This window comes from Carassius auratus, chromosome 7 (assembly GCF_003368295.1).
Source record: "Carassius auratus strain Wakin chromosome 7, ASM336829v1, whole genome shotgun sequence".
Lineage (NCBI taxonomy): Eukaryota > Metazoa > Chordata > Actinopteri > Cypriniformes > Cyprinidae > Carassius > Carassius auratus.
The window spans coordinates 17,819,741-17,842,506 of NC_039249.1; the positions used below are offsets into that span (position 1 = coordinate 17,819,741).

Genomic DNA, 22,766 nt, shown 5'->3' on the forward strand with positions numbered 1-22,766 from the left:
GCAGAGCCCTTTTTAGCAGGGAAATGAGTTTGTTGTCTGACCTTTCTTTCACGGCTCCTGGAGGGAGGGCTTGCGGTGAAGGCTTATTGATTTTGTGTTGGGCTCAGCTGTACTCAAAGAGACTGGATCGCAGGGTGCAAGCGCTTGGCTTCCTCCCCCGCCTTCAATATTTAATAAACCTCTCACACTTTGTCGAGAAGTCCCTTCCATAAACGTCGGCCCTATCAGTGTGGCAAAATAATCTGCGTTTCTCAATATTGTTACGGGGCAGTCACACATTATGTCTTGACACCTTTGTTATGTTTTCATTTCAGGTTTTAATTACTTTGTATTGATTTTAATTTGTGTGTAATGTTGTCGTATCGTGGTTTGTTGCGAGTGCTCTCGGCCCTTTAGATCTGCCAGGTTGCTTAGGTTTTTTTTTTTTTTTTTTTTAAGCCAATAAGATTAAAGGCGTAGACCAGGCTCTTACTGTGTAGTTGTAAGGGATTTTCCCAACTACTGTAGCTGGAATGAATGCAGTCTTGTGCACAGGGACTCTTACAGTGAAACATGCAATTAGAAATAGTTCTGCCGCAATGATTTTGTAGCAGATCAAAACACACACACACACACGGCCATCACCAACCCACCTTCCCTCTCTCTCTCTCTCACACACACACCCTCTCACATTATTACACTTTATTTTTATTCCTTCATCAAACACACTCACACATATTCACACTTTTTGTTCTCCCTGTTAATACCTTATTATATAACAAATTTCTTATTCTACATTTTTCTTGTTGTAATAAAGTACAGCAAAGATACTTTTTGGTTTTGTTCCTACTTCTTTGACTTATTTTATTATTTTAATTTTACTTATATTTACTCAAAAGTGGAACAGGCTTAAACAGTTACTATTTGGAGCAATTTAAGTCCCTAATCTGTAACTTGACTGCAATTTATTTCCAAAATCTGGAAAAGGTAGTTTCTCAATGCTATTGATGTTTTTATATCAATACAATTCATGACCCTTTTTTATCTCCGTTGCATTCTAACCATACTTATAAAAAACATTATCCACCAGGTATTTTTTATTAAGGAAACTAGTTCCATTTGTGTTACCATGCAAAGAATTTACTGTTGTTAAGACATATGACATTAAAGGTAATAATTATGTACATTATTTTAACAGCATGTTTTTACTTTAAATAATCTTTTTTAAAGAATTAGATATTAAGGTTTAAATCATTTTTAGGATTGATTTAAGGGACTGTGTGCAGGCTGCTAAACTAAAGCATGGCACTAGCAACATCAAAGTCACACTAATGAAAACATGATGATGTACACCTCGAAAACGCTGAAAATCACTTTAGATAAAAGCATTTACCAAATGTTAATGTCAAGGAACATGTATTTATTAATTTACTTTTAGTTTATATATTTGCAGCTTTTACTGCTCCTTGATGGGGGAGTGATCCTCCCAACTTTTCTCATCGCATTTCACTTTATTTACTCTTTCAGCCTGTATTTTTCTAATCAGTTTTGGAAATTACTTTGGATAAATATTTTTGCTAAATAATTTAAAATGTTATTTTTTATGCTTATTAGTTTACTGATTATAAGAGAGGCAAATGTATGCATTATTTGTGCTGGCTGGCATGAACATGATTTTATCAGGAAGTGGGCACTGTTTTAGCAGTTGGCACATATTTTTGCAGTTTTATTTATTCTAAGTCAGAATGACTCGTGATGGACATCAGATCAGATATTAATGTCAAGGGTGGACTCCATCCTTTAGTCCTTGGCTGATTTTAGAGCTCTGTGGTCTCTGTTTCAGCCTTCACCACCTTCCCTCCTGGTTTCTCTCATTGAGGAGCTCCATTAGTGAGACGCACTAAACTTCCACCTCCAATCCCCACACTCCCTCACTGACCCCCTTTCAGACTCACTCGGCTCTCTTTTTTTATCTGGGTGCTTTTTTAACTGTTGGACATTTGATCTCAGATGGGGTCATACTGTTGTGACTAGCAACTCCTTCAAAAAGTAATTGTCTGTGCTGTTTCACCTCTGAGTAGATAAAATGAAAGGAAGGCAAAGGAAAAAAGAAATAATCACAACCGAGCACAATTCGCAGAAGGTTTTTCACTCAATAAATTGAAGCTTTTAATGCTTTTAAAATGGCTTTCAAATGTTACAAAATGCTGTTGTGTTATAGCAAAAAAAAACTACATGCTATTTGCCAGAAAACGCACATAGTTGCTCGAAGCTTTTCAGAATGGATTTAATTTCTTGTAAATCGTTGTAAACATTATAGAATGCATGTAGTCAATTGTTTTGTTAACAGTGCTGTAAGCGTGGTTAGCCATTTCACTATCTTCCGCCACTGGATTGTCTGCCCTCCTCCCTTTTTAAAATCCCTCCTCCAAAAATCGATCTTGATCTCATCTTACCGAATCAAATGTACAAAATGACTGACAGGCAGAGAGCATCACATCGTCTTCTGATTGGCCTAAAGAATAGCGCCCCGCACCCAAATGTATTTTTTTCTTTTAACAGACATAATATCTCAGGACTCCTATTTCAGTGAAATCAGTCAGATAATGCAGACATTTTCTGTGTGCTCTTCTATGAATAATTGCTCACAGCAATTATATGTTGAGAGCCAGGTTAGCAGGGATCTAATGACACATCTGTGAGAGAATCTAGCTCGTACACTGAAACATCCATCTGAGATCCTCATAGAGTCACTGATCCTGGTGAAGGTGATTTGAAAAATCACCAGCAATAAGCAAAAGGCTTTTGTTCTGTCAGTCTGCTGCTTTGTTTCATTTGGTTGAAGTCGAGACAAATGGTAGAATCTTGTAATTATAATTCCTGAATGACGTGAGTGATGGAAATGTAGCCATTAAGGTTATGAGGATATCAGTAAATATATTTTTGCAGTTGCTTGACATATGCAGTGACTATATGCTGAGAAAGAGACTTAAATTGCTAATACTAAATGTTTTTAGTGGCAAATATTATGCATGCTTTTGATTTATTATATATGTAAATGTATTATTTTTTTAAAGGATAATCTCTTATCTATGAACCTTGTGTTTAAATTTGACTGGTAGCATTTAGTAATTATTTGCTCCACTGGTGGGTCGTGAGTTTAAGCAGATGAAAGATTTCATCTTGTAGAGCAGACAGTGATGTAATGTGTTGTTGGCTGTATAATGAACCCACTCTGAGATGCAAAGTGGAGATAAATGAAACAGAGTTTATTTGATCCAGAATGCTGATGTGGTATCAGTTTGCATTCATATGATTTTCTTATATAAATACCCATTATAATATTCTAAACATAATAACCAGTGCTTTGATGCTGTCGCGTGTGTGATTGATCATTTTACTCTTTAAAACAGCTTTGTGAGGTTCCCCAATGTCTTCACAGATATTGCACTTTCTCGATAGGATCTCTGTCGTCAGCGCATGGCGGTGCAGACATCAGAGCGTGGAGACCGATCAGAGGTGTTTCACCCATCGCACACGTCACGCATTAACAGCGTGTCCTCACAGTTCAGTGATGGGCCGATGCAGAGTCCCTCTGCCCGCAGCAGCACATCCTCCTGGAGTGAAGAGCCTTCCCAAACCAACATGGACATCTCCACCGGACACATGATACTGGTAAACACTTTAATATATGCTTACGTGAACACAGGACAGAGACTATTAAATCCAGTGCATTATACTACTCAGACTCGCCGTACACAGACTCTGTCGTTGCATACATAATCAAGATGAACATAAATACACTTAGATATCCAAACACATGAATGTTCTCCTGTCTCTGTCTCTTTGTTTTTCCTTTAACTCTGTTTCACATCAATCACTTATCTCAGATTTTGGGTTTGTTTTTGCTCTGAAAGGGACTGCAGGGCTCCATGGACGCTGGCTTTTCTGACACAATGGATTGTTTTAATTTCGCCCCAACTTTTGTTTTATTCATCTCAGCACAGCTTCGACAGGAAAGACTGATAGGTGCCTGGTAGCGTTGTGTTCATTACCGAGCAGGAAATCTATCATACATCCAGCAGTGGAGCAAAAGACAGCCACTGAGTTGATTCATTTAGTGTATTGTGTTTTCCTGTAATGGATGTCCCTTATTGAGATTGTTTAAGGTTTTTTTTTTTTCAGCAGTATAATAAAATCGTGTGCGTTGTTAGGCACAAATGCATGTGCTAAAGTGTACACAATTACAAAGCAATTGTTCAAGCATTGAGACGTTTGCTGTGGTAATGATTTAATTGATTCTTCAGCTGTTTTGAAGCATATAGTCTTCATACACACACAGCAAGGATAGTAAAACATTTGGTAGTTCACTCTTATAGACTGTTAGGCCATGTCCAAAAGTATATGGGTATTTTTAAAAACTTAGTTTTTCCTCAGAATCTGAGACAAAATCTCTGTCCACATGAAAACGCAAACGCACATTTTGAAGCACTGTCAAGAGCATGCCAAACCAACAGGTGGCGATATAATCTCAACCGCAAAACCATGTTGGTCAGTCAGAAGCCTGAAAAGTTCCCAGTAGGCGGAGATAACAGTACATACTCAATGTCACAAGCCAAAATAAAAATAAAAATCCTCACCCTGGCAGGAGTTTCCAAGTATGTTCATTATCAGTGACCTGCTTCTGCGTTTGCGTGTGGACGAACAGCCCCAGACAGCGTGTGTGGACAGGGCCTTAGAGACTATTACATTTCTAGTTTTTTTTTAATGTGCAACCATAGAAAATGTTTATACGCACCCACAATGTTAAATGCACATCGGATTCTGAACAGTGCAATAATGCTTAAAGGTAAAGTAATGGCAATGGCAGTTAAGTAGTGGCAATGTGTCTTTTATTTTGACATCTCCCAGACTTTTATTTTGATACACAGGAACTCCCATTCTCTGTCTTTGTTAGTTTGCTGTATATATTTAGCTGTTCTTTTTAATAAATTATTAGACAGTAGTGTTAAACAAAATGGACTGGTGAAAACTGGAGAAAAGTGAACACTATTATACTCTTATATCATCATTATTCAGCAAATATGCATTTGAATATATAATACATTTTTATTATTTGTTATTTACTTCCTTTATGGTCATGTTCCTTTTTTAAATTTTTCCTTTATTTGTAAAAATTTTTTTTTTTGTAAATATTATGTTCTAAAAAAAAAGCAGCATTTGTTATTAAATAGTTTGATATTTTATGTATTGGCTTTATATTGACCATCGGCACTGCTCTGTAAGATGTCAACATCAGCCATGAAAAATCCATATTGATAAGAAATGTCAATGTGTTACAGAAAACCTCAAAATCACATCTCTTAGCAGTGACTGCAGTACCAGCTAGTGCAATGTACAGACAGAGGTTACTGCTTGGTCACTTTCCATCTCTCAATGGGTGCAATCAAAGACGGCTTATGAAATAATAACTATTCTGATAGCGTAATCTCTCAGTATGTCAGGTTGCCATAAGGCATCCATTTTCATCCCTCCTCAAAGATAAGAGTGAAGCTAGAGAATACATTCTCCATAGCCCAGCCTCACATCGAGCTGCCCAGCATTATAATGGCACCTTGTTTTCCCTCATATTTTGACTGACAACACTGCAGCTTTTTTCTCTTTGGTTTAATATATACTTTGTATTTGATTTCCATCTTCTACCACTTGGTAAGATAAGATCTATTCATATTTCAAAACTGCCTTTTGTCTTTCACCATCTTTACATAGTTTTAATCACATGAAAATAATTATTTAAATACATTATTACAGATGTTGTTTCTGTACATTTAAATGGGTCAGATATGCATGTTTTTCAAATATGAGGCTTAAATCCTTTATTATGACATTTAATTGGTTTAAGAGTCTGAGATTGCACCCAATAGCAAGTACTTCTCTATAGAATGCGAAAAACAAATATGCCAAAAGAGTAGTATGTCCAAAAACAAAGTATTCGAGAATCAGTAGGCGAAAAGTACTCAGCTGACCTATTACTTGTGAGATTCTAAAGTGTGCATTCAATGGACAATTTACTATCCCATGAGGCCATAGGAGAGGATTCGTGAATGGCAGTAAAGCAATGCTACTGGCACTGTAGGTCAGCATCACCAGAATTTGATTCAAATAGAACATACTTTTTTAACAGCCGCATATTAAGTTCCAATTTCCAATGTAGTACCTATTCAGACAGTGTGCGATTTCGGACACACTGTGAGATTTAGCCCAGATATCTGACCTTTTTATTATATATAGTTACTGCAGGATCATGAAGAACTAATTCAGAACCTTGGACAGCGCCGCAGTTCACTGCTGTTGCTCCACTGCACTGTTTATTATTCATACGTGCAGCATGGACATGGTGAAAGATAATGTGAGAGAGAGGCAGGTTTTGTCTGTTTTTTTTTTTTGTTTTTTTTTTAGTAGAGCAGCAAATCCTTTATATGTTCAATATGAAATGTGTTTAAGTGTGTGCATTTGAAAGCCAGCAGTATCCTGCAGTATTTAGTGCTTATTTGACATTGCTTGAAGAAGTGATGGAGTGATTTTTTTTCAGTGTGAATGGAGAGAAAAGGGTCTGCTGTCTGTCAGGGAGAAGTACTTCAGTGATTAAATGGTTGGCTAGTTGCCAAATCCCTCTGTCTCTGATTAAATCACGCATCATCTTGCTAATAGAGGAGGTATTAGAGAAGGCAAATAGAGAGAGTTACTGTTACATATGGTCTCAGAAACACACACACACATAGGGCAGATGCTTCATCAACCATCTGTAACAAAAACAAGAAAATCTAAAGGAGAAAAAAAAAAAAGAAAAACTTCTGTCCAGAAGGTCAGATAAATGTTTGAGAAGAACAAATTGTCCTCATAACAGCCTTATGTGGCCACTTACAGTTGTCATTTGTCTGCTCACGGCACTCAGGGAGAACTGGTGAAGTAAACTGATTGCTGGGTAATTTGTTTCTCTTGTGATATATAACTTGAAGGATGAGAACATTTTAAGTGCAACAGCCTGTCATGGTTTACCCTGGTAAAATGACAGTGGTTTTGTGGAAAAGTACTTTGTTTGTTATTAGGTTAAGGTAGATAGAGATCAAAAGACATCATGACTTTAGCAAGATTATTGTGCAGGAGATTTTTAATTATTCTTGTGCATTATTAATCATGTATTTGTGCAACAGTTTTGCTGAGTAAATTTAGTTTTTTAGTTTTAGGAAATTTAAAATAAAGACTTTTATAATGATAAATAATATTTCCATTTAAATTTTCCATTTTCAATTATGTTTCTGTTAATCAAAAACTCCTATCCTGGTTTCCACAAATTATTAAGCAGCCCAACTGTTTATATATCTATATATCTGCGATAAGAAATATTTTTTGAGCACAAAATCTGCACATTAAATTGATTTCTGAAGAATCACATGATACTGAAGACTGGAGTATTAAACTACTAAAAAAACTAATAAAAAATTACAATTTGCTAATACAGAAATAAATTATATATATATAAAAAAAATTGTAATAGAAAACATTAAATGCAGCCTTAATAAGTAAAATCATTCAAAAATCTTATCGAACCCAAAGCTGTTATTGAATATTTGAGTAATTGCTTTGTTTTAAAATGATAGCAGTGGTATTTGGGTCTTTAAACTAAAAGGGAAGCCGTCCGACACCTAGACTTTTTTGGCCACTGGCCACATTTCTCTCCTGTTTTAGTTGATCTTATTACAGTGGCATTTAATCAAAGTCTTTTCTCCTTCTCTAATTCATGAATTCCATATGAATCGTAATGTCTTCTGTTAAGTGACTTGTCACACAATTCATCATCTCTTAAAACAAGGAGTGCAAAATGCTATTCAAATAAGAAAAAAATATATATATCTATATATATATATATATATATATCTAAGAGAATGTTCATATAGTGGTAATGATGGTGTACATGAAGAAATAGATGTTCTATAAGTTATTTGTATTATAGTTTTAAAAGGGCACGTTTGGCATTCAGAAACATTTGAGTGTGTGTCCAACCCCTGTGAGATCACGGATTGTTGTCTGCGTTTGGGCCAAGAGGATTCTTGACATTAGGTTATGAGTGTGTAATTTGTTTTCACACAATAAACTCAAACACACATTCACATGCCCACATGCACAAGGTAAACCCCTTCTTGTGGGTTAACAATGGGAGACCAGAAATAAGCAGCCAAAAAACAAGACACCAACCGCCAAACAACACTTACACTCTTACGCTCTGGCCAGCGACACAGTCCTCTGAGCTCTCTGTCTGTCTTGCTCTCTCTCTTTCTCTCTCAGTCTCTGTCTCTCTCCCTCCACTCCCCTTTGTCTCAGTTGAATTCAATTTGGGCTTCTTGGGAAGGCGGCTTAAGCGCAGACAATCTTATCAGCATTTGTGCAAGCAGTGAAAAGGAGTGATTGAAGGAGGCTGAAGAGGCACTGGTGTGCCCAGGCCTTTCAGGAGTCTTAATTGCATGTGTGATTGTCAGGACAAGCCCCCTCCCTGCAACCCCCCTTTCTCTACCTCTCTCTCCCTCTCTTCTCCTTTGTGGTGCATGTTTAGGATTACTGTCTACGATTCCCGTGCTGAGCGGGTTTGAGCTCTTGTCTGTCTGAAGGTGGATAGGTGAGTGATTGTATTGTTGGGAAGAAAGAAAGCACAGAAAGCAATAGGTTGGCCTTGGAGGTAAAGCTGGATTATAGCAGACGAATGGAAACTTGCTATGGAGCTTTTTTACTCACCGGATTTAGGGGAGGGACGGAGACTTAATTCAAAAACGTTTACACGGGAATGCAAATGGCACATGAAATGCATAAGCATAAGAAATATGGTTCACGCTCTTGTTTGCATTGTATAAACAACAAATGTAACCCTGAGTTGAACTGCAATCCTCTGCTTTATATGTGCATCACTCAGGGCTGGAATGCTTTCCGTCTTTGAGTTATGCATGTTACAGGAAATATTTTATTCACCTTTCAAGCAACTTTTGTCTCTGTGTCTTTCTTCCATCTGTAGTCGTACATGGAGGATCACCTGCAGAATAAGGATCGTTTGGATAAGGAGTGGGAGGCTCTCTGTAGTTACCAGGCTGAGCCAGCAGTATGTGCGGTGGGTCAGGAGGAACAGAATGTCCAGCGCAACCGCCCACATGCCGTCCTTGTGTGTGAGTGCTTCGCAAATTGTATCTGCCTTGAGTGAATTTGTATTTGTTTTCTTGAGCACTATGCCATAGAATGGCAGCACGGCCTGTTTGGATTCATTAAAAAAATGTCAGTGGCCTCTTCTTATCATACACTGATCAGAATTTTTATAAAAATGTGCAGTCTCTACTAAAGGAATGATCACTTGTTTAAGAAAAGTGTGTTGAAATGTTGATGCTCTAGTAGTTACGTCATCATCGGTCTGTCTGTCTTTGAACACTGTAGATGATCACTCCAGAGTCATCCTGAAGCCGGAGAATAACCAATCCAGATCTGATTACATTAACGCCAGCCCCATTGTAAGCCATGCATATTATTTATGTATTTTATAAATCATGTCCAATAATGGGAGTGAAAACACCTCTTACAGGTTGTTCATATGAAGGAAACACTGACTGTTTTTGAAACAGTATTTATGTCCATTTTTACCAAATACTTTTGCCAGGTCTGTTTTATCCTCTCCTTTGAAATTTGAGTCTTGCTTATATTTTTGATTTATTTGCTCATTTATTTGTTTCCCTTTTCTCCTTCACTTCTCTCCTCTGTGGATCAACACTGACTATTCTCAGACTGTTAAATATGCTGTTTTATGTATATGTAGGAGCACAGAAACTGAGGGACTGAGAAAGCACAAAGAAAAAAACTCAAAAGTAGGTTCAAATAGTCAGTCATTCATTTCTAAAACAAATATAAACACGGAAAACACGGTTATGAGCCAAAAGGAAGGTTTGTCTATTAATTTAAGCTTTTTGTGTGCATAATATAAGACACAGACCATGTGAATGCCTTAAAACCAAACACTGTGATTTCATTGCCATCACAGACACAATAATTTTTGTTTTGGCCCCTTAATCAGTAGATACACATAATGTTAATCAGTATAATACCTGTGCAGCAATATCACACTGAGAAAGTCAAACTGAGTCATTTTTACATGCTGTTATTTTTGGACTCCAACTCGTCAAAAGATGAAACAAAAGGCAGAAGCGAGTCAGCCCTCCCTCCCCGAGGGTTTCGCGCTGCAGTCGGGGTTGGGTGCACTGATCCACTGGTGCGGAGACAAATGCATGGAGGCGCGGTAATTAAAGCGCAGCAGGGATTTGTCAATGTGCGTTTCAAAAACTGTGATAATTATGTCTGTCAATGTTTGTAGCTTCTTTCTCATTAGCTGCAAGAAAGAAAAGGCCTCAAAGTAAATCATTCGTGATATTTTTTCACAACCTCCTCACACCAACACCCTTTCCTTTGGATCTGGTGACAGTTTAGGGTTAAGTTGTATTCTGGACCACCATCTTGCAATCATACACAAAAAAAGTATAAGTGGTGCAGAAAAAGCTTTTCAGATGATGTTTAAAAACATTTAATTCCTTTCAGTGATATTGAGTAAATGAAGTCATGTGAAAATATTCTTTATTTTATTCCATCAATCTTGACTCCTTTTTGATTTGTGATACGTAATATTTTACATATCAAGGTAATACAGTATATCCTGTGCACAAATCATACAATGCCCTTTCTTTTTCTTTCTTTGATATGTTCCTTATAGGGCACCACAGGATGCTGAATTTACTGATAAACCCCTAAAAACAGAACTCTTAAAGTAATTAGACCTTAAGAGTATGATAATCTTTCTGAGTGTGAAATGACAAATCCACTATAATAACACCCTGTATAGCGAGCGGTTAGTCAAAAAACAGTTTCATATAGACTGCCAGCATTAGCCAGCTTGTGTATATATAATTGTTCTACCCTTAAATTGCTCTTGCCAACAATTAAGGTTGTGCAAAGCAATTATATCCATTTTCTGCCATGCTAATGGGTGTGCGTGTCATTCACTGTAACCATGGGGTTTGAATGTGTCTCTCTCATGTAGTGGTGTTTGATCTTTTTGTGAGGCTATAGAGAAATTAGTGCAGAAGTACTGAACCATGCAATTACTTTAGCAAAAGTTTTGAAAGGCTTTGTGATCGGCTTTTGTGCTTTAAAGACATACATACTCCACGAAGACAGACAGACGTGCTATCAAGAACACTCTCACACAGACAGCTGTAGCGTGGTGAAATGTTCATCAAATTAGAGCATTTTGGATGTGAAAAAAGGCCACATTGATCAGTAGGGCTACACTTTTTAAATGATGTTAGCTTAGAGCTTCAAGGACACACACATACACTTACATATGAAAGAGCAGCAGCAATTCTAGAAGTGTTTGGAGCTTGTGTTTCAGTCTCGTCCACTCTCTCCTTCCTTCACTTAATAAGCCCAGGTCTGACACCCTAACAAGACTGCATACCTTACCTCCTTACAGCAAACACCCTTTTGTTGCAGCCCAAAATGGGAACATTCCAACCTGATGACAGCTTTCACTTCTTTTTGTAAGGGGACATTTCAGGTCAGGAGAATGTTCTCCTGTAATGCATCCAGACAATAATATCTTTCCACTAATAAGAGTGTGGACAGGGTGTGTTGTAATCAGCTTTTCTTTTTCTTTTTTTTTTTTTTGCTTCACGTTTTCTTTTAGACCCGATGAATGGTGGTTTGTGTTGATGTTCTTTGATGGACAGATGTGTGGACTAATGGTCAGAGTGAAAGACGGGATGCCATACATCAGACACAGATAATAAGAGCTGCATTCTGAATTGTGGTCATCACAGCTTGTAGACATGGATTATTAAATAAGAATTGATCAATAGCATGCCCTGTTTTGCCCATTATCCTGTGCTGCATAAATCAGTAAATGCCCAGTATCTCAGAATATATGTTATTTGTTGGGCTTATTTTCCATTTACAGTAGACTCAAGATATTTTTTTTTCCTTTTTTACATACATATTTATATACAAAATACATTTGATACATACAAAATACATAGATTTTACTTTAATGTTCATTTTAATGCTAATTGAAATCCAGTATGGTAATATTTAAAATATTAAAAATTTATGTTAAATATTAAAATAGTATGAAGAGAACAAAAGGTTATACCATTAAAACCAAATTTAAGGGTTAGGTCAGTAGAAATAAGCTGCAAGATAACGCTTTTAACAGTGAACACGTTCTGGTTTGTGTCAAACCAGAATCTCAAAAGGTTGAGAAACGCTGGCAACATTTGCCAGTTTGCAAACCTATTAAATAATTTGTCCCTTTGCTGCGGTTTGAAATCTACTTTAGCTTGTTATGGTTTTGCTGCTGATTAGCTGAAGTGCTGGTGAAGATCTTGCCTGTCATTATTTAATTGTGGCTAGTACATTATGAATGTCACAGTCCATATCCATATAAAAAAAATTCTTTCCTTCATTAGCTTTTTTTCCATCAGGACAGCTTTCACTCAGACAGACACACAATTACATGCAGACACCCTCCTCCAGCCACTGAGCTTCTCATCAATAAATGCGTTTGATTAGAGAGATGCCTTGCTTTACTCCCAGAGCCGACTTTAATCAGAGGTATTAAAGAATGCACATGCTCGGAGAGGACAGACAGGGGAGAGAGAGGAAAAACGGGTGACTGAAGATGATAGAGCGATATAGAAATAGAAGACAAGAGTGGATGTGGAGTAGATAACAATGAGAGTGAGACAGACAGGAGAGAGGGGTCGGAGAGGGGAGGTGGTCGTGAGAGAGACGACTCTGCTCTCATTAGTGACAGGTCTCTGTGCCTTCGCTTTATTTGATTTGCTTTTCCTTTTCCTTTTTTTCTCTCAAGCTTTTTAACTCCAAACAGAAATCGTGGACATTCTGTTTCTCTTGGCAGCAAGTTTGTTTACCCCTTCCCCAAAGATCGGAGGGGGCCTAAGAATTGTTCAGAAAGCAAATAAATAAGATAAATGAAACAGTGCAGTTTACATAGAGGGGCTTCAAGTCAGAAGAGAGCACCATAGAAACTAACATCCCTCCAACATTCAGCCATATCACTTTTGTTCTTCTGTAGAATAGAGATATTCTTTCATCAACAGACCAATCAGTGTTTCATTTTCAGTATTGATTAAAAAAAAAATGTTTCATGAATATTCATGAAAATATTTGCTCTGTCTTTTCACTTTTAAGATGGACCATGACCCCCGAAACCCAGCCTATATCAGCGCTCAAGGTCCTCTTCCCTCCACCGTGGCAGACTTCTGGCAGGTAAGATACTCTGATAGTGTTGTCCAAGTCTAATCCATATGGATAAAGCACTAGTGCAAAAACTGTTTCATGTTGGATTGTTCCTTTTTACCATATTAGACTCAAGCAAACCCATTAGCAAGAATTGCTTTTGCATTCATATTTAATATCTGATCTCAGAATATTACGGGTTTAGCATCTTTTCACTGTATGAACTCTCAAATAAGGCAAAACTGGGACATTTTTGGGAATGTTAAGGGTAGAAAGGACACAGCCCGTCTACACTAAGAAAGCTGCTTTATAAACATCCTTATATTACCTTAATTAGGAGGGTCGAAGGTCCCGTAAGGTTTGGGATTCCTCACTGCACAGTGTCTGTGCTGAAAATATAAGTGAAGATCTGAGCTTTTCTCCAACACAGATGCTTTGAATGAGAAAGTCTCTCACTACAATAGTTTTGATAATAACAAATTGATTTCAGCTTGTTTGTTTGCATATTGGAATCAGTGTTAATTGCTCGGTTGATTTTAAGAACCACTTAAATGCTTTTTGCTGTCATGCGTAGGATGTTTTCAACTCAATTAATATTTTATGATCAACTGCAGCTTTGAACATTTTTTTTTTGTTGTTTTTTTTTGAAGGTTATATAAGTAAATGGTGTTAAATACAAACCATAATCTACATTTTAATAAATTGCCTGTGGTAATGTGTTGCTGTCACTTGACCCTCTATAATCACAAACCTGTGTTTACTAACAGATGTGGGTGTACACTAATTGATGTTATTAGTTGTTTGAATTTGTCATTTCGTCAATTACTGGAAGAAAATTAATGATCTTAACTAATTTAATTGCATGCAGATGAATTAAAGACAGTCAGGCCACTTCTGAATCCAAAATAGGCCATTAAAAGCTCTATTTAAATTAAACTGCGTACATTAATCCCTGTCAATTAATGTAGTGATGTCATTGTCTCTGCGTTTCTTCTCATTAATGAAAAGGTGATTCATACCAAACAGAGCCAGGCTTTTAAAAGTTTGCAGAGTCTTAAGTTTTCTCTTTAATAAAGGGCATGTATGCATATTTATATATTAAGTGTAAACCTTTTACGTACTCATTAGGCATGGCTTGTAAGACCCTCTAATGTGTCATTCAAAGAAAAAACAGAAACCGTGTTAATTAGTGATAAGTCTCCATGTTGTTTAAGTTCTGAAGTCATTCATTAAGTATGTGCGGGTGTACATCCAAACAGAAACTACTGATTAAAGAGCTTATTATAAAAATGTAGTTTAATAAAACTGTATTTGACATATCGGTGTTATAGGTCTTTTTAGATGTACTTCTCTAGAACCATTTATTTCCACTGAATTCCTAAAGAAGTGATAGAGTAATGATGATTCCATTTAGGTCCACATTACAATGTGATTTTTTTATATGAATGTCAGAATTGGAGTTTTGTCTACATGTCAGAAAAGAAAGGTTTTTTTAAATTTGCATAATTCTCTGAAAAGTTTTCCTCAGAGGGAAAGAAACATCTAAATCTTTCAAGTTTTTTTTCACAGAATATTCAATTGTTGCTCTGTGCGATTTGTATTCAGAATTCTGGCCAAGCACAGAGCACTCAGTGCTGTTTCCTGCAGAGTTTTAGAAACATGTGGGTTTAGTTTGACCTTTTCTGCATATTGCACTTCAAAGCTTAAACTCAACCATATTTGATCACCTGGTCTGGAACATCAGTGCAAGCTCCTCCATTGACCTTCATTTCCCACTCCTGTATTGAAGAATCCAGCATTGTGATCTTTGTATAGGAGCTCCTCAGTCACAAAATGTTAAACTACATAAGAAATAGTTTTTACAGTGCTGCATAACATTTATCTTTTAACACCATTTGACCATTAATGTATACAGTGCTAAGCATCTAAAACACTTTTCTGTCTTTATTCCTGTAAGTTAATAGTTGTGCCATAAATTCTGTTAAGATGAAACATGTGAAACAAAAAAAACCTCTTTTAAATACTACATTCAGTGAAAGCTATTTTTATTGCTACAATTCTCTCATCATATAATCGTGAATTTAAGACATTTTATTTTTCATCAGTTTCCTCTCCAGTGTTTTGTGAGATTAAAAATGATAACATATTCATAATGATAACTTTATATTGCTTTTTGAACCACTTTTACCATGTTGTAATGTCTCCACATTTCTCTGTTAATGACTCTGTGGGGACGTGTGGCACATGAGTTTGATTATTTTATGAGCAGGATCATTGTATTTTATTGCTGCCATAAAAGTCAGTGTTTTCCCTCATTTTCCTAATGGCCGCACTGGGCCTTTCCGTGATGGAAGGACACAGTAAAAGTGTGATTAGGGGAAATGGAGCGAGGCTGAGGAGGCTCCGTATACAAGGGGAAGAGGAGATCGAGAGATAAAGGGCACGAGAGCTGGGCTGGAAGACTAAACTGAACTTCCATTACACTGACGAGTGGGGTTGAGTTATTAAGACCAATTAAGTTTAAAGCAAACTCTGCTGACAAGCTTAACTATCTGACTCCAGTCATACCATAAAGGAGGGAATATTTTTGTCTGGCAAATGTATTTTTGGCTGTTTTTCCCTGTTTACATTGTAACATTGCTTTTGCATTTTCTGTTGATGGCGTGTTGTGTAGATGGTTTGGGAAAGTGGCTGTGTGGTTATTGTCATGCTGACACCTCTAGCTGAAAACGGTATCAAACAGTGTCATCAGTATTGGCCTGATGAAGGCTCGGACCTCTACCACATATATGAGGTAAAGCTCCTGTGGACACTGTGGTTTTATATATTTGAATAATGATTTATTTTTTCAGGTTTTAATTCACCTTAAATAAATATAAGGACAATGAACCCTTTTCACAGACTTTGATGACACATTTCCGCAATTATTAACATTGTAAATAAGTTTTATATTATTTCATTTTTTTTTTTACATTCATATCACTACACTGTAAAAAAAATAATAATAATAATCTGTAGTTTTTACAAATTTAATTTTGACTGCTGTGGTTACCAGAATAATTCTCAAAGTTCAAAAAATCAAAGTTCATTACAGTTAGCTTTTATGCCATCTGAAGTAACAGAGAAAACATGAAAACACAAATCACCAACATTAAATAAACAACAGATGTAACATAAAGCTGATAAAATTATTATTAAGAAATAATTTAAACAAAATACTTTCTAATGTGTCATGCAGGGAATATCTGTTTACAGGTTTGTTTTACATTTAAAAACTGTACAATTAAGAAAATTTTACTGTAAAATGACATGAAATGTATGGTTAGAAAATGTATAAATAAAATACAAGAACTTACTCTTTTACAGTGTATATTTTGTTTAATATTACCTTAAATTTCAGAATAATAATAGTAAAATGACAGCAAATTTTTAATTTTTTCCACCTTAAAAAAAACTAATCGGAACACAAAAACAGTGTATTTTTTATTTTGCTACTATAGTAAACGAGAACCCAATTATGGCAAGTTTACCCAACTATGACAACTTTCACTTCTGAGAACCCTGGAAATGTGAAAAGGGTCCATATAACTACCCTATTAGTTGTTGTGCCAAAATAACAGTATTTCCTTCCAGTTTTGTCTGTTTGTTAACACTATACAAACTCCATGTAAAGAAAAAACATTGATTTTTACATGTCAGCGTGTTAAAACACACTCTGCATATATTCTTGAAGGTAAATCTGGTCTCTGAGCATATCTGGTGTGATGATTTCCTGGTACGCAGTTTCTACCTGAAGAACGTCCAGACTAATGAAACCCGCACAGTCACTCAGTTCCACTTCTTGTCCTGGATGGACCAGAACGTTCCAGAGTCAGCTAGAACAATGCTGGACTTCCGCAGGTATGTGTCCAGCTGCTGCATTACACCAGGATGTTAATGGCAGAATGTTTACCTATGCAGTTTTGTCTTAAAGTTTGGGCAAATATACTTGTTTTCCTAAAAAGATTGTCTTCATTCACCTTCAGCCCTTAGGTTTAGATAAAATGGAGAGTATGTCTTTGAAGAAATTAAATCTAGCCCTTCTATATGTGTGCATAGTAGCAAGCGCATAGCAATCCTTCCACCATAATCCATATTAAATTAAACACTCCAATTAAATGTGAAATGTTCAGCAATAAAACAGTAGTGAAAGGAAAGCCAATCGCAGCATATGACTCTCTCATTTTTCACCCGCTGTGAGCATTCTGAAGAAATGCAATAGGCCTCTGGGGTAAAACCTTAAAGAAATTTAACAACCCTGGCACAGGCGGATGTGTACCTGCAATAGGACAATCCATTTTGGACTTCTAGTTTCTTTGTTCATGCTCAAGCAGAGTGTTCTGCAGTGCTGTTACATTTAGTTTATTAATCCCACTACTTCACAACAGAATGTAAGGAAATTATGTTGGCAGACTACCTGCTTTGTATTTTTAGAGTACATTGTGTAATATTTTGGAGAATTTCCTGTTGTTGACTCAGAGCTCTGTGCAGCTCACTCTTATTTGCTTACATTCATGAATTATGGTATATCTATCATTTATCTAACCATTTTTACAGACACAGTATGCTTTAGATTTCAAATAGTTCTCCTTATAGCTACTGTACACAGTGTATGCTTTGGGAAAATGTCTCATTCCATATGCCTGTAATATGAGATTCAAATGTATGTGCTGAGATTTCTAAAGCGTCAGATTTGGAGCCCTGATTCTGTTGTTGATTCATGGGAGGACTGTTGGATCATATGCACAAAGCGTTTAGATCTGGAATGCTGATGCTGGATCTTGTGCCCTGAGAAATGATGGGGTAATAAATATGCACCGATAAATGAAAAGGGTGGGTCTGATCCTCTATCAGCATCGTGTGATGATTGGCATGTGATCCTTGAGTCTGAATTATAACTCCCATTCTGAGACCCAAAGTGTTCTGAGGATTCTTTTCACTTTAAAAAGCAATCTGCCAAAGTTTGAATGACCCCCTGAGCATTGAGGCTTTGGTGAGATGGTTTTAACCCTGGAGCTTCTGTTTGACTTGCTCTGGTTTCTGTTGCCGTTCTGAATGTCTCCCCAAAGGCCTGTGACACAGTCTTGTCTCATACACTGCCATGACTCACACTGAATCTGTCAAACGCTCCTCACTCACCTCTCTTGTTTTTTCGTTGGCCAGCTAATTAGCGGTTGCCAGTGTCATTTTTGTGATGTTGCAGCTAGTTATATGAGCCCAGTTGCATAGTCACAAAAGTGATCATTGGAAACTGTATCTCCTCTTCCAGGCCCTTGATTTTTCCTTGCCTCCCCACCTGCATCTCAAACTCACCAGATGTCCCTGTTTCTCACACTCATCCACCCTTTTTCTCTGTCCCTCTGTTTTTCCTAGAAACACACACTGCTGCCCTAATGCCCCAATGCATGATGGTCCCCTCTACACTCTTTTAGATCTGCACTGTCTCAAATAAAACTGATATTTAAAGCACTTTTCTCACACATTTCTTGTGAAGGACACACCAAGCTTTATTTTATATTTATTTCAAGATCCAAAAATTTACTTTTTTTGTCAAAAGAAATTTTCCTCATACTTTTATTAAATGAATATTATGATAAAAGAAAAATACAACTTCAGGCATTCTTCTGCTGGTAATTTTTCCACAATGTTTAAGTCTGTAGATGATATGTGAGTAACGAGATATTTTTTTCTTTAATGGTTTTGATTTCATTGATTTTAATTGAGCATGTCATTTCCATCAGTATGAGTAAGGTAACCATTCTTATACTTTGACTACAACCATGTAACCAGTTGTAGTTCCTCATAAAGTTAAAGTAAATAGATTCTGTTTTATACTCGCCAATGCCAGTTGTTCTTGCATTTGGCTCTTGCCGAGTGATAATTTTGGACCCAGCTGTCTTTAAATAACATTTTAGAAAAGTGTGCAGCAGGTTTAGAATTGAAAGTCGTCCCATGAGCATTCAGATCTGATCTTAAAACCTTTTTTGGTATCTCTTGAGAAATCAACCTTGAGGTATGCACAAAGCAGTTTTTCTTTTTTTTTTTCTTTTTGGGATAAGCAAAACAATATGAGTTCACACAGTAGGTTTCCATGGCAACAGCACCTATGTGCCTTAAAATCCTGCAAGGCCTTATGGTTTTGCAGGCTTTATAATTGTGCAAGGTTAATGTGTTTTGGATCATGACACCTAACCACACATAATTTACTTAATGGCTTGTCACAATGTGGTGGATTTAACAACCTCTCCATTTGTTGTAATTGTTTGGCATGGACCTTTTGCTTTATTATGATTTTGATAGACACGTGTTAGAAAGTCCCCTGGTTTGAAAGTAACATGTTTGATAATAAGCTAATTTAATATGTATATATAACATCATATTTATAAGAGTTTCTAAAGTAGCAAATAAATATGTCCACAATTTACTTATTTGCACTTAAAGTATTAATGGTCTCTTTTTTTCTGTCATTTCAGAAAGGTTAACAAGTGCTACCGGGGCAGATCTTGTCCAATTATTGTTCATTGCAGGCAAGTACCAGAATAATATAAAAAAATGCATTTATAAGCTATTTGCATATATCTCAAATACTATGACACTATATTTATATATATCAAAGCAGTATTAAATCCAGTGATATCAATTTTCAGTGGTCTGAATTATCTCTCAGGCACTGGTAAAATAAATGAAGTATTGAGTGAATATCTACATGAGTGATGGTAAAAATGGATGGCCTTTACCCTCAGTGTGAAATTGAGGAACGTGAGTGTCTGTGTAAACTAAAATAGTGGCCAAATGATCTTTAACACCAGGGGCTAATGAGCAACATGTTTTGCATTGTGGGGAAGACAAGCTTCACAGCTGTCATGCATATTTGAATAATTCAGAATGATATCAGGCGAGAGGGGAGACTTTCCCTAAATAGTTCTCATTTCCCAAACCCCCCACTTGAATGTGCTGTGTGTGTGTGTGTGTGCGCGCGCTTAAACCTGAGCAACCTCAGAAAGTGGCATACACACACATTCATTCAGTAATGCACTCATAATATTCAGCCGCATGTCTTGAAAAGTAACCTTCATTTCAAATCAGACTGCAGTTTACCATCCAACTGCGTCTGAGTTTGGCTGGTTCTCGCAATTTAGTCGATTGCGTAAAAGGTAAAACAAGTTTAAAAATGCTTTTTCAAGTCACTTCAAATTCCCACTGTGTTCAGACACTTTGTTTTTGCTTTTAAAAGAGCTGTGTTGTATTATATCTTTTTCTTTTCCTTTTTTTTCTTTCTTGCAAATTCAGTATAGTTTTGCAAAGAAAACAAGACAACAGTCGTCTTTGACAGAATTATTGTGAATGCTGAAGGATGATGCAACAGCAAACAATGCAGCTGAAACACAACAGAGAAATGAATGCTTTGTTTTCGTTTCAGTAAGCACATACTGTAATCCTCATTCAGACAGGTCTGCTCTTTTCTCTGAAGTGATAACGAGTTTGTGTCTCCATTTGCAGCGATGGCGCTGGAAGGAGTGGAACCTACATCCTGATTGACATGGTTCTAAATAAAATGGCCAAAGGTAAGCGCGCACGGCACAGATGAGGAGGCGCTGTCATAACACACAACGTTTCACACAGTGAAGGTCTCATTGTGCATTAGAGGATGATTGAGGTCTTTAATGATTAGCCAAGGCTATCAAAAGGCTAATGTGAATAAACATGAAGAACAGAGAAGAGGGTGTCTTTCTTCTTGTGTTTGCACCTGTAAGCAACTGCGAGGGTTTCAGCTTCGCCTAATACGGTTGACTTTTTCACATGCAAATATTATACATTCAGCGCTTCATAGAGTTTAACAAGTCATGCGAATCCAGCCATGGAGACGGAAGGTGCCTTCATAACCTGTCTGAATCATCACCATTCTTCCTGACCCCATCTGGTGAGGTCACCCATGCATTTGCCTCCCCCCACGCTTCTCTATTCCGGTCACCAGTCCATCCCTACTCCTGGCCTGACCATGGTCCGTGGCTTTTTCCATAATGAGGGATCAAAGGCCAGATGCAAGGGAGAGCGTCGCCGCATTTGTGCCTCTTTCCCATGCTGTCAGGGGCCCGGAGCCTCGGCCCTCAGCTACCCCCTCCATCTCCCTTTTGTCTGCTCTCTGGGAAGAAAGGGGAGCTCCCAGGTTGCCCACTTTCCAGTGTTCACTTGTGTGATCAAAGCCCCAGAAAGTCCCGAACAACAGAAATCTCCTTCTTCCATTCCCCTTTTTCTCTCTCCTGTTCTTCATGTCTTCCTCTTCTCTCTCTCTCTCTCTCTCTCTTTTCTCAAACACCCCATCGTATTTTTCTTTCGCTTTTCTTTCTCTCCAGGAATGAATTGTAAATTAGTGAAGAATGCTGTTTTAATTCCGAAGCCTTTTCTTGTAAGATGCCCCCTCCTCTGCTCGCTCTCTGTCTTTCCTCCTAAACTTGGGAATCTTGCACTTCTTAAGACATGAAAGTGTTGGAGCACTTTTGAGGCTGGAGCCCCAGCTGCACTCGCTCCCTTTCAGAAAGCATCTATAAGGATTCCCGCTTTTCTCTTTCCTTCGCCCTCAAACTCTCTCACTCTCTCTTTCTATCAATCTGTGCAGAGGTGGGGGTGGTCTTTCTTTTCTTTTTGAAGAATGAATGAATGAGAAATAAGGCCTTGTTATACCTCTCCTTCTCTCCACTCATTTATGAGAAGTAAGAACAATGGACCTGTAGAAAAAGTCATTCAAGCTAAAGGTAAAAGGGAGATTTCTCCTAATCAGCCCTTTCACTCTTACTGCTATGTGAAAAAAAAATCATATTCACTTGACAGTTTTGGTTCAGTCAGTGGTGCCGATGTAAATTTGTATTGCCAGAAACAACCGCTCCGCATGAGTGAAGCCGTATGTAAACTGTGCAGGTTCACTGTATTTTCATGAGCTCTACTGCTATTAACTACTGTCTCAGAATCTTTTCTTTTAAGTGTTTATTCATCTTAGAATTTAAATGATCTGGGGTCTTGGCTAAATCTGCTGAATACAAACTAAAAACAGTAAAAACAGGTAATTAGATGACCTGCAAAATCTAAATGAATGGCTTTATTCAGGTCAAAAAATAATGTGTAATTATATATACATATACATATAACTGATTAAATCTGACTAAATTGTATTACACCAACTTAAAAGTCAGATCAGGTAGAAAAAAAATTACATTTACATTTTTTTTAAAGATTATATTTTTGTCATTGGTATTATTGTATTTGTATGTTTTGTTATTATTATTATTATTATTTTGTTCTAGAATAAGACATGAAGTTCTGCTATAGACTAAAGCAAGACTTGCTAAAAACTAGGTACAGCCACAGTCTATAAGTTTTCTCCAACATTGCGAAGGGAATGTAATTCCACAGAA

The 22,766-nt window shown here is 37.0% G+C and overlaps 1 protein-coding gene across 1 annotated transcript in view; it reads left to right on the forward strand.

Annotated features, from left to right (window-relative positions):
- The window catches only part of LOC113106141 (receptor-type tyrosine-protein phosphatase N2), a 205,298-nt gene that overhangs the window by 179,155 nt on the left and 3,377 nt on the right, over positions 1-22,766 (forward strand). The window contains 8 exon segments of the mRNA XM_074559920.1: positions 3,442-3,654; positions 9,044-9,191; positions 9,454-9,527; positions 13,270-13,347; positions 15,992-16,111; positions 17,051-17,217; positions 19,830-19,883; positions 20,857-20,921. Of these exon segments, the coding sequence (XP_074416021.1) occupies positions 3,442-3,654; positions 9,044-9,191; positions 9,454-9,527; positions 13,270-13,347; positions 15,992-16,111; positions 17,051-17,217; positions 19,830-19,883; positions 20,857-20,921 (919 nt within the window).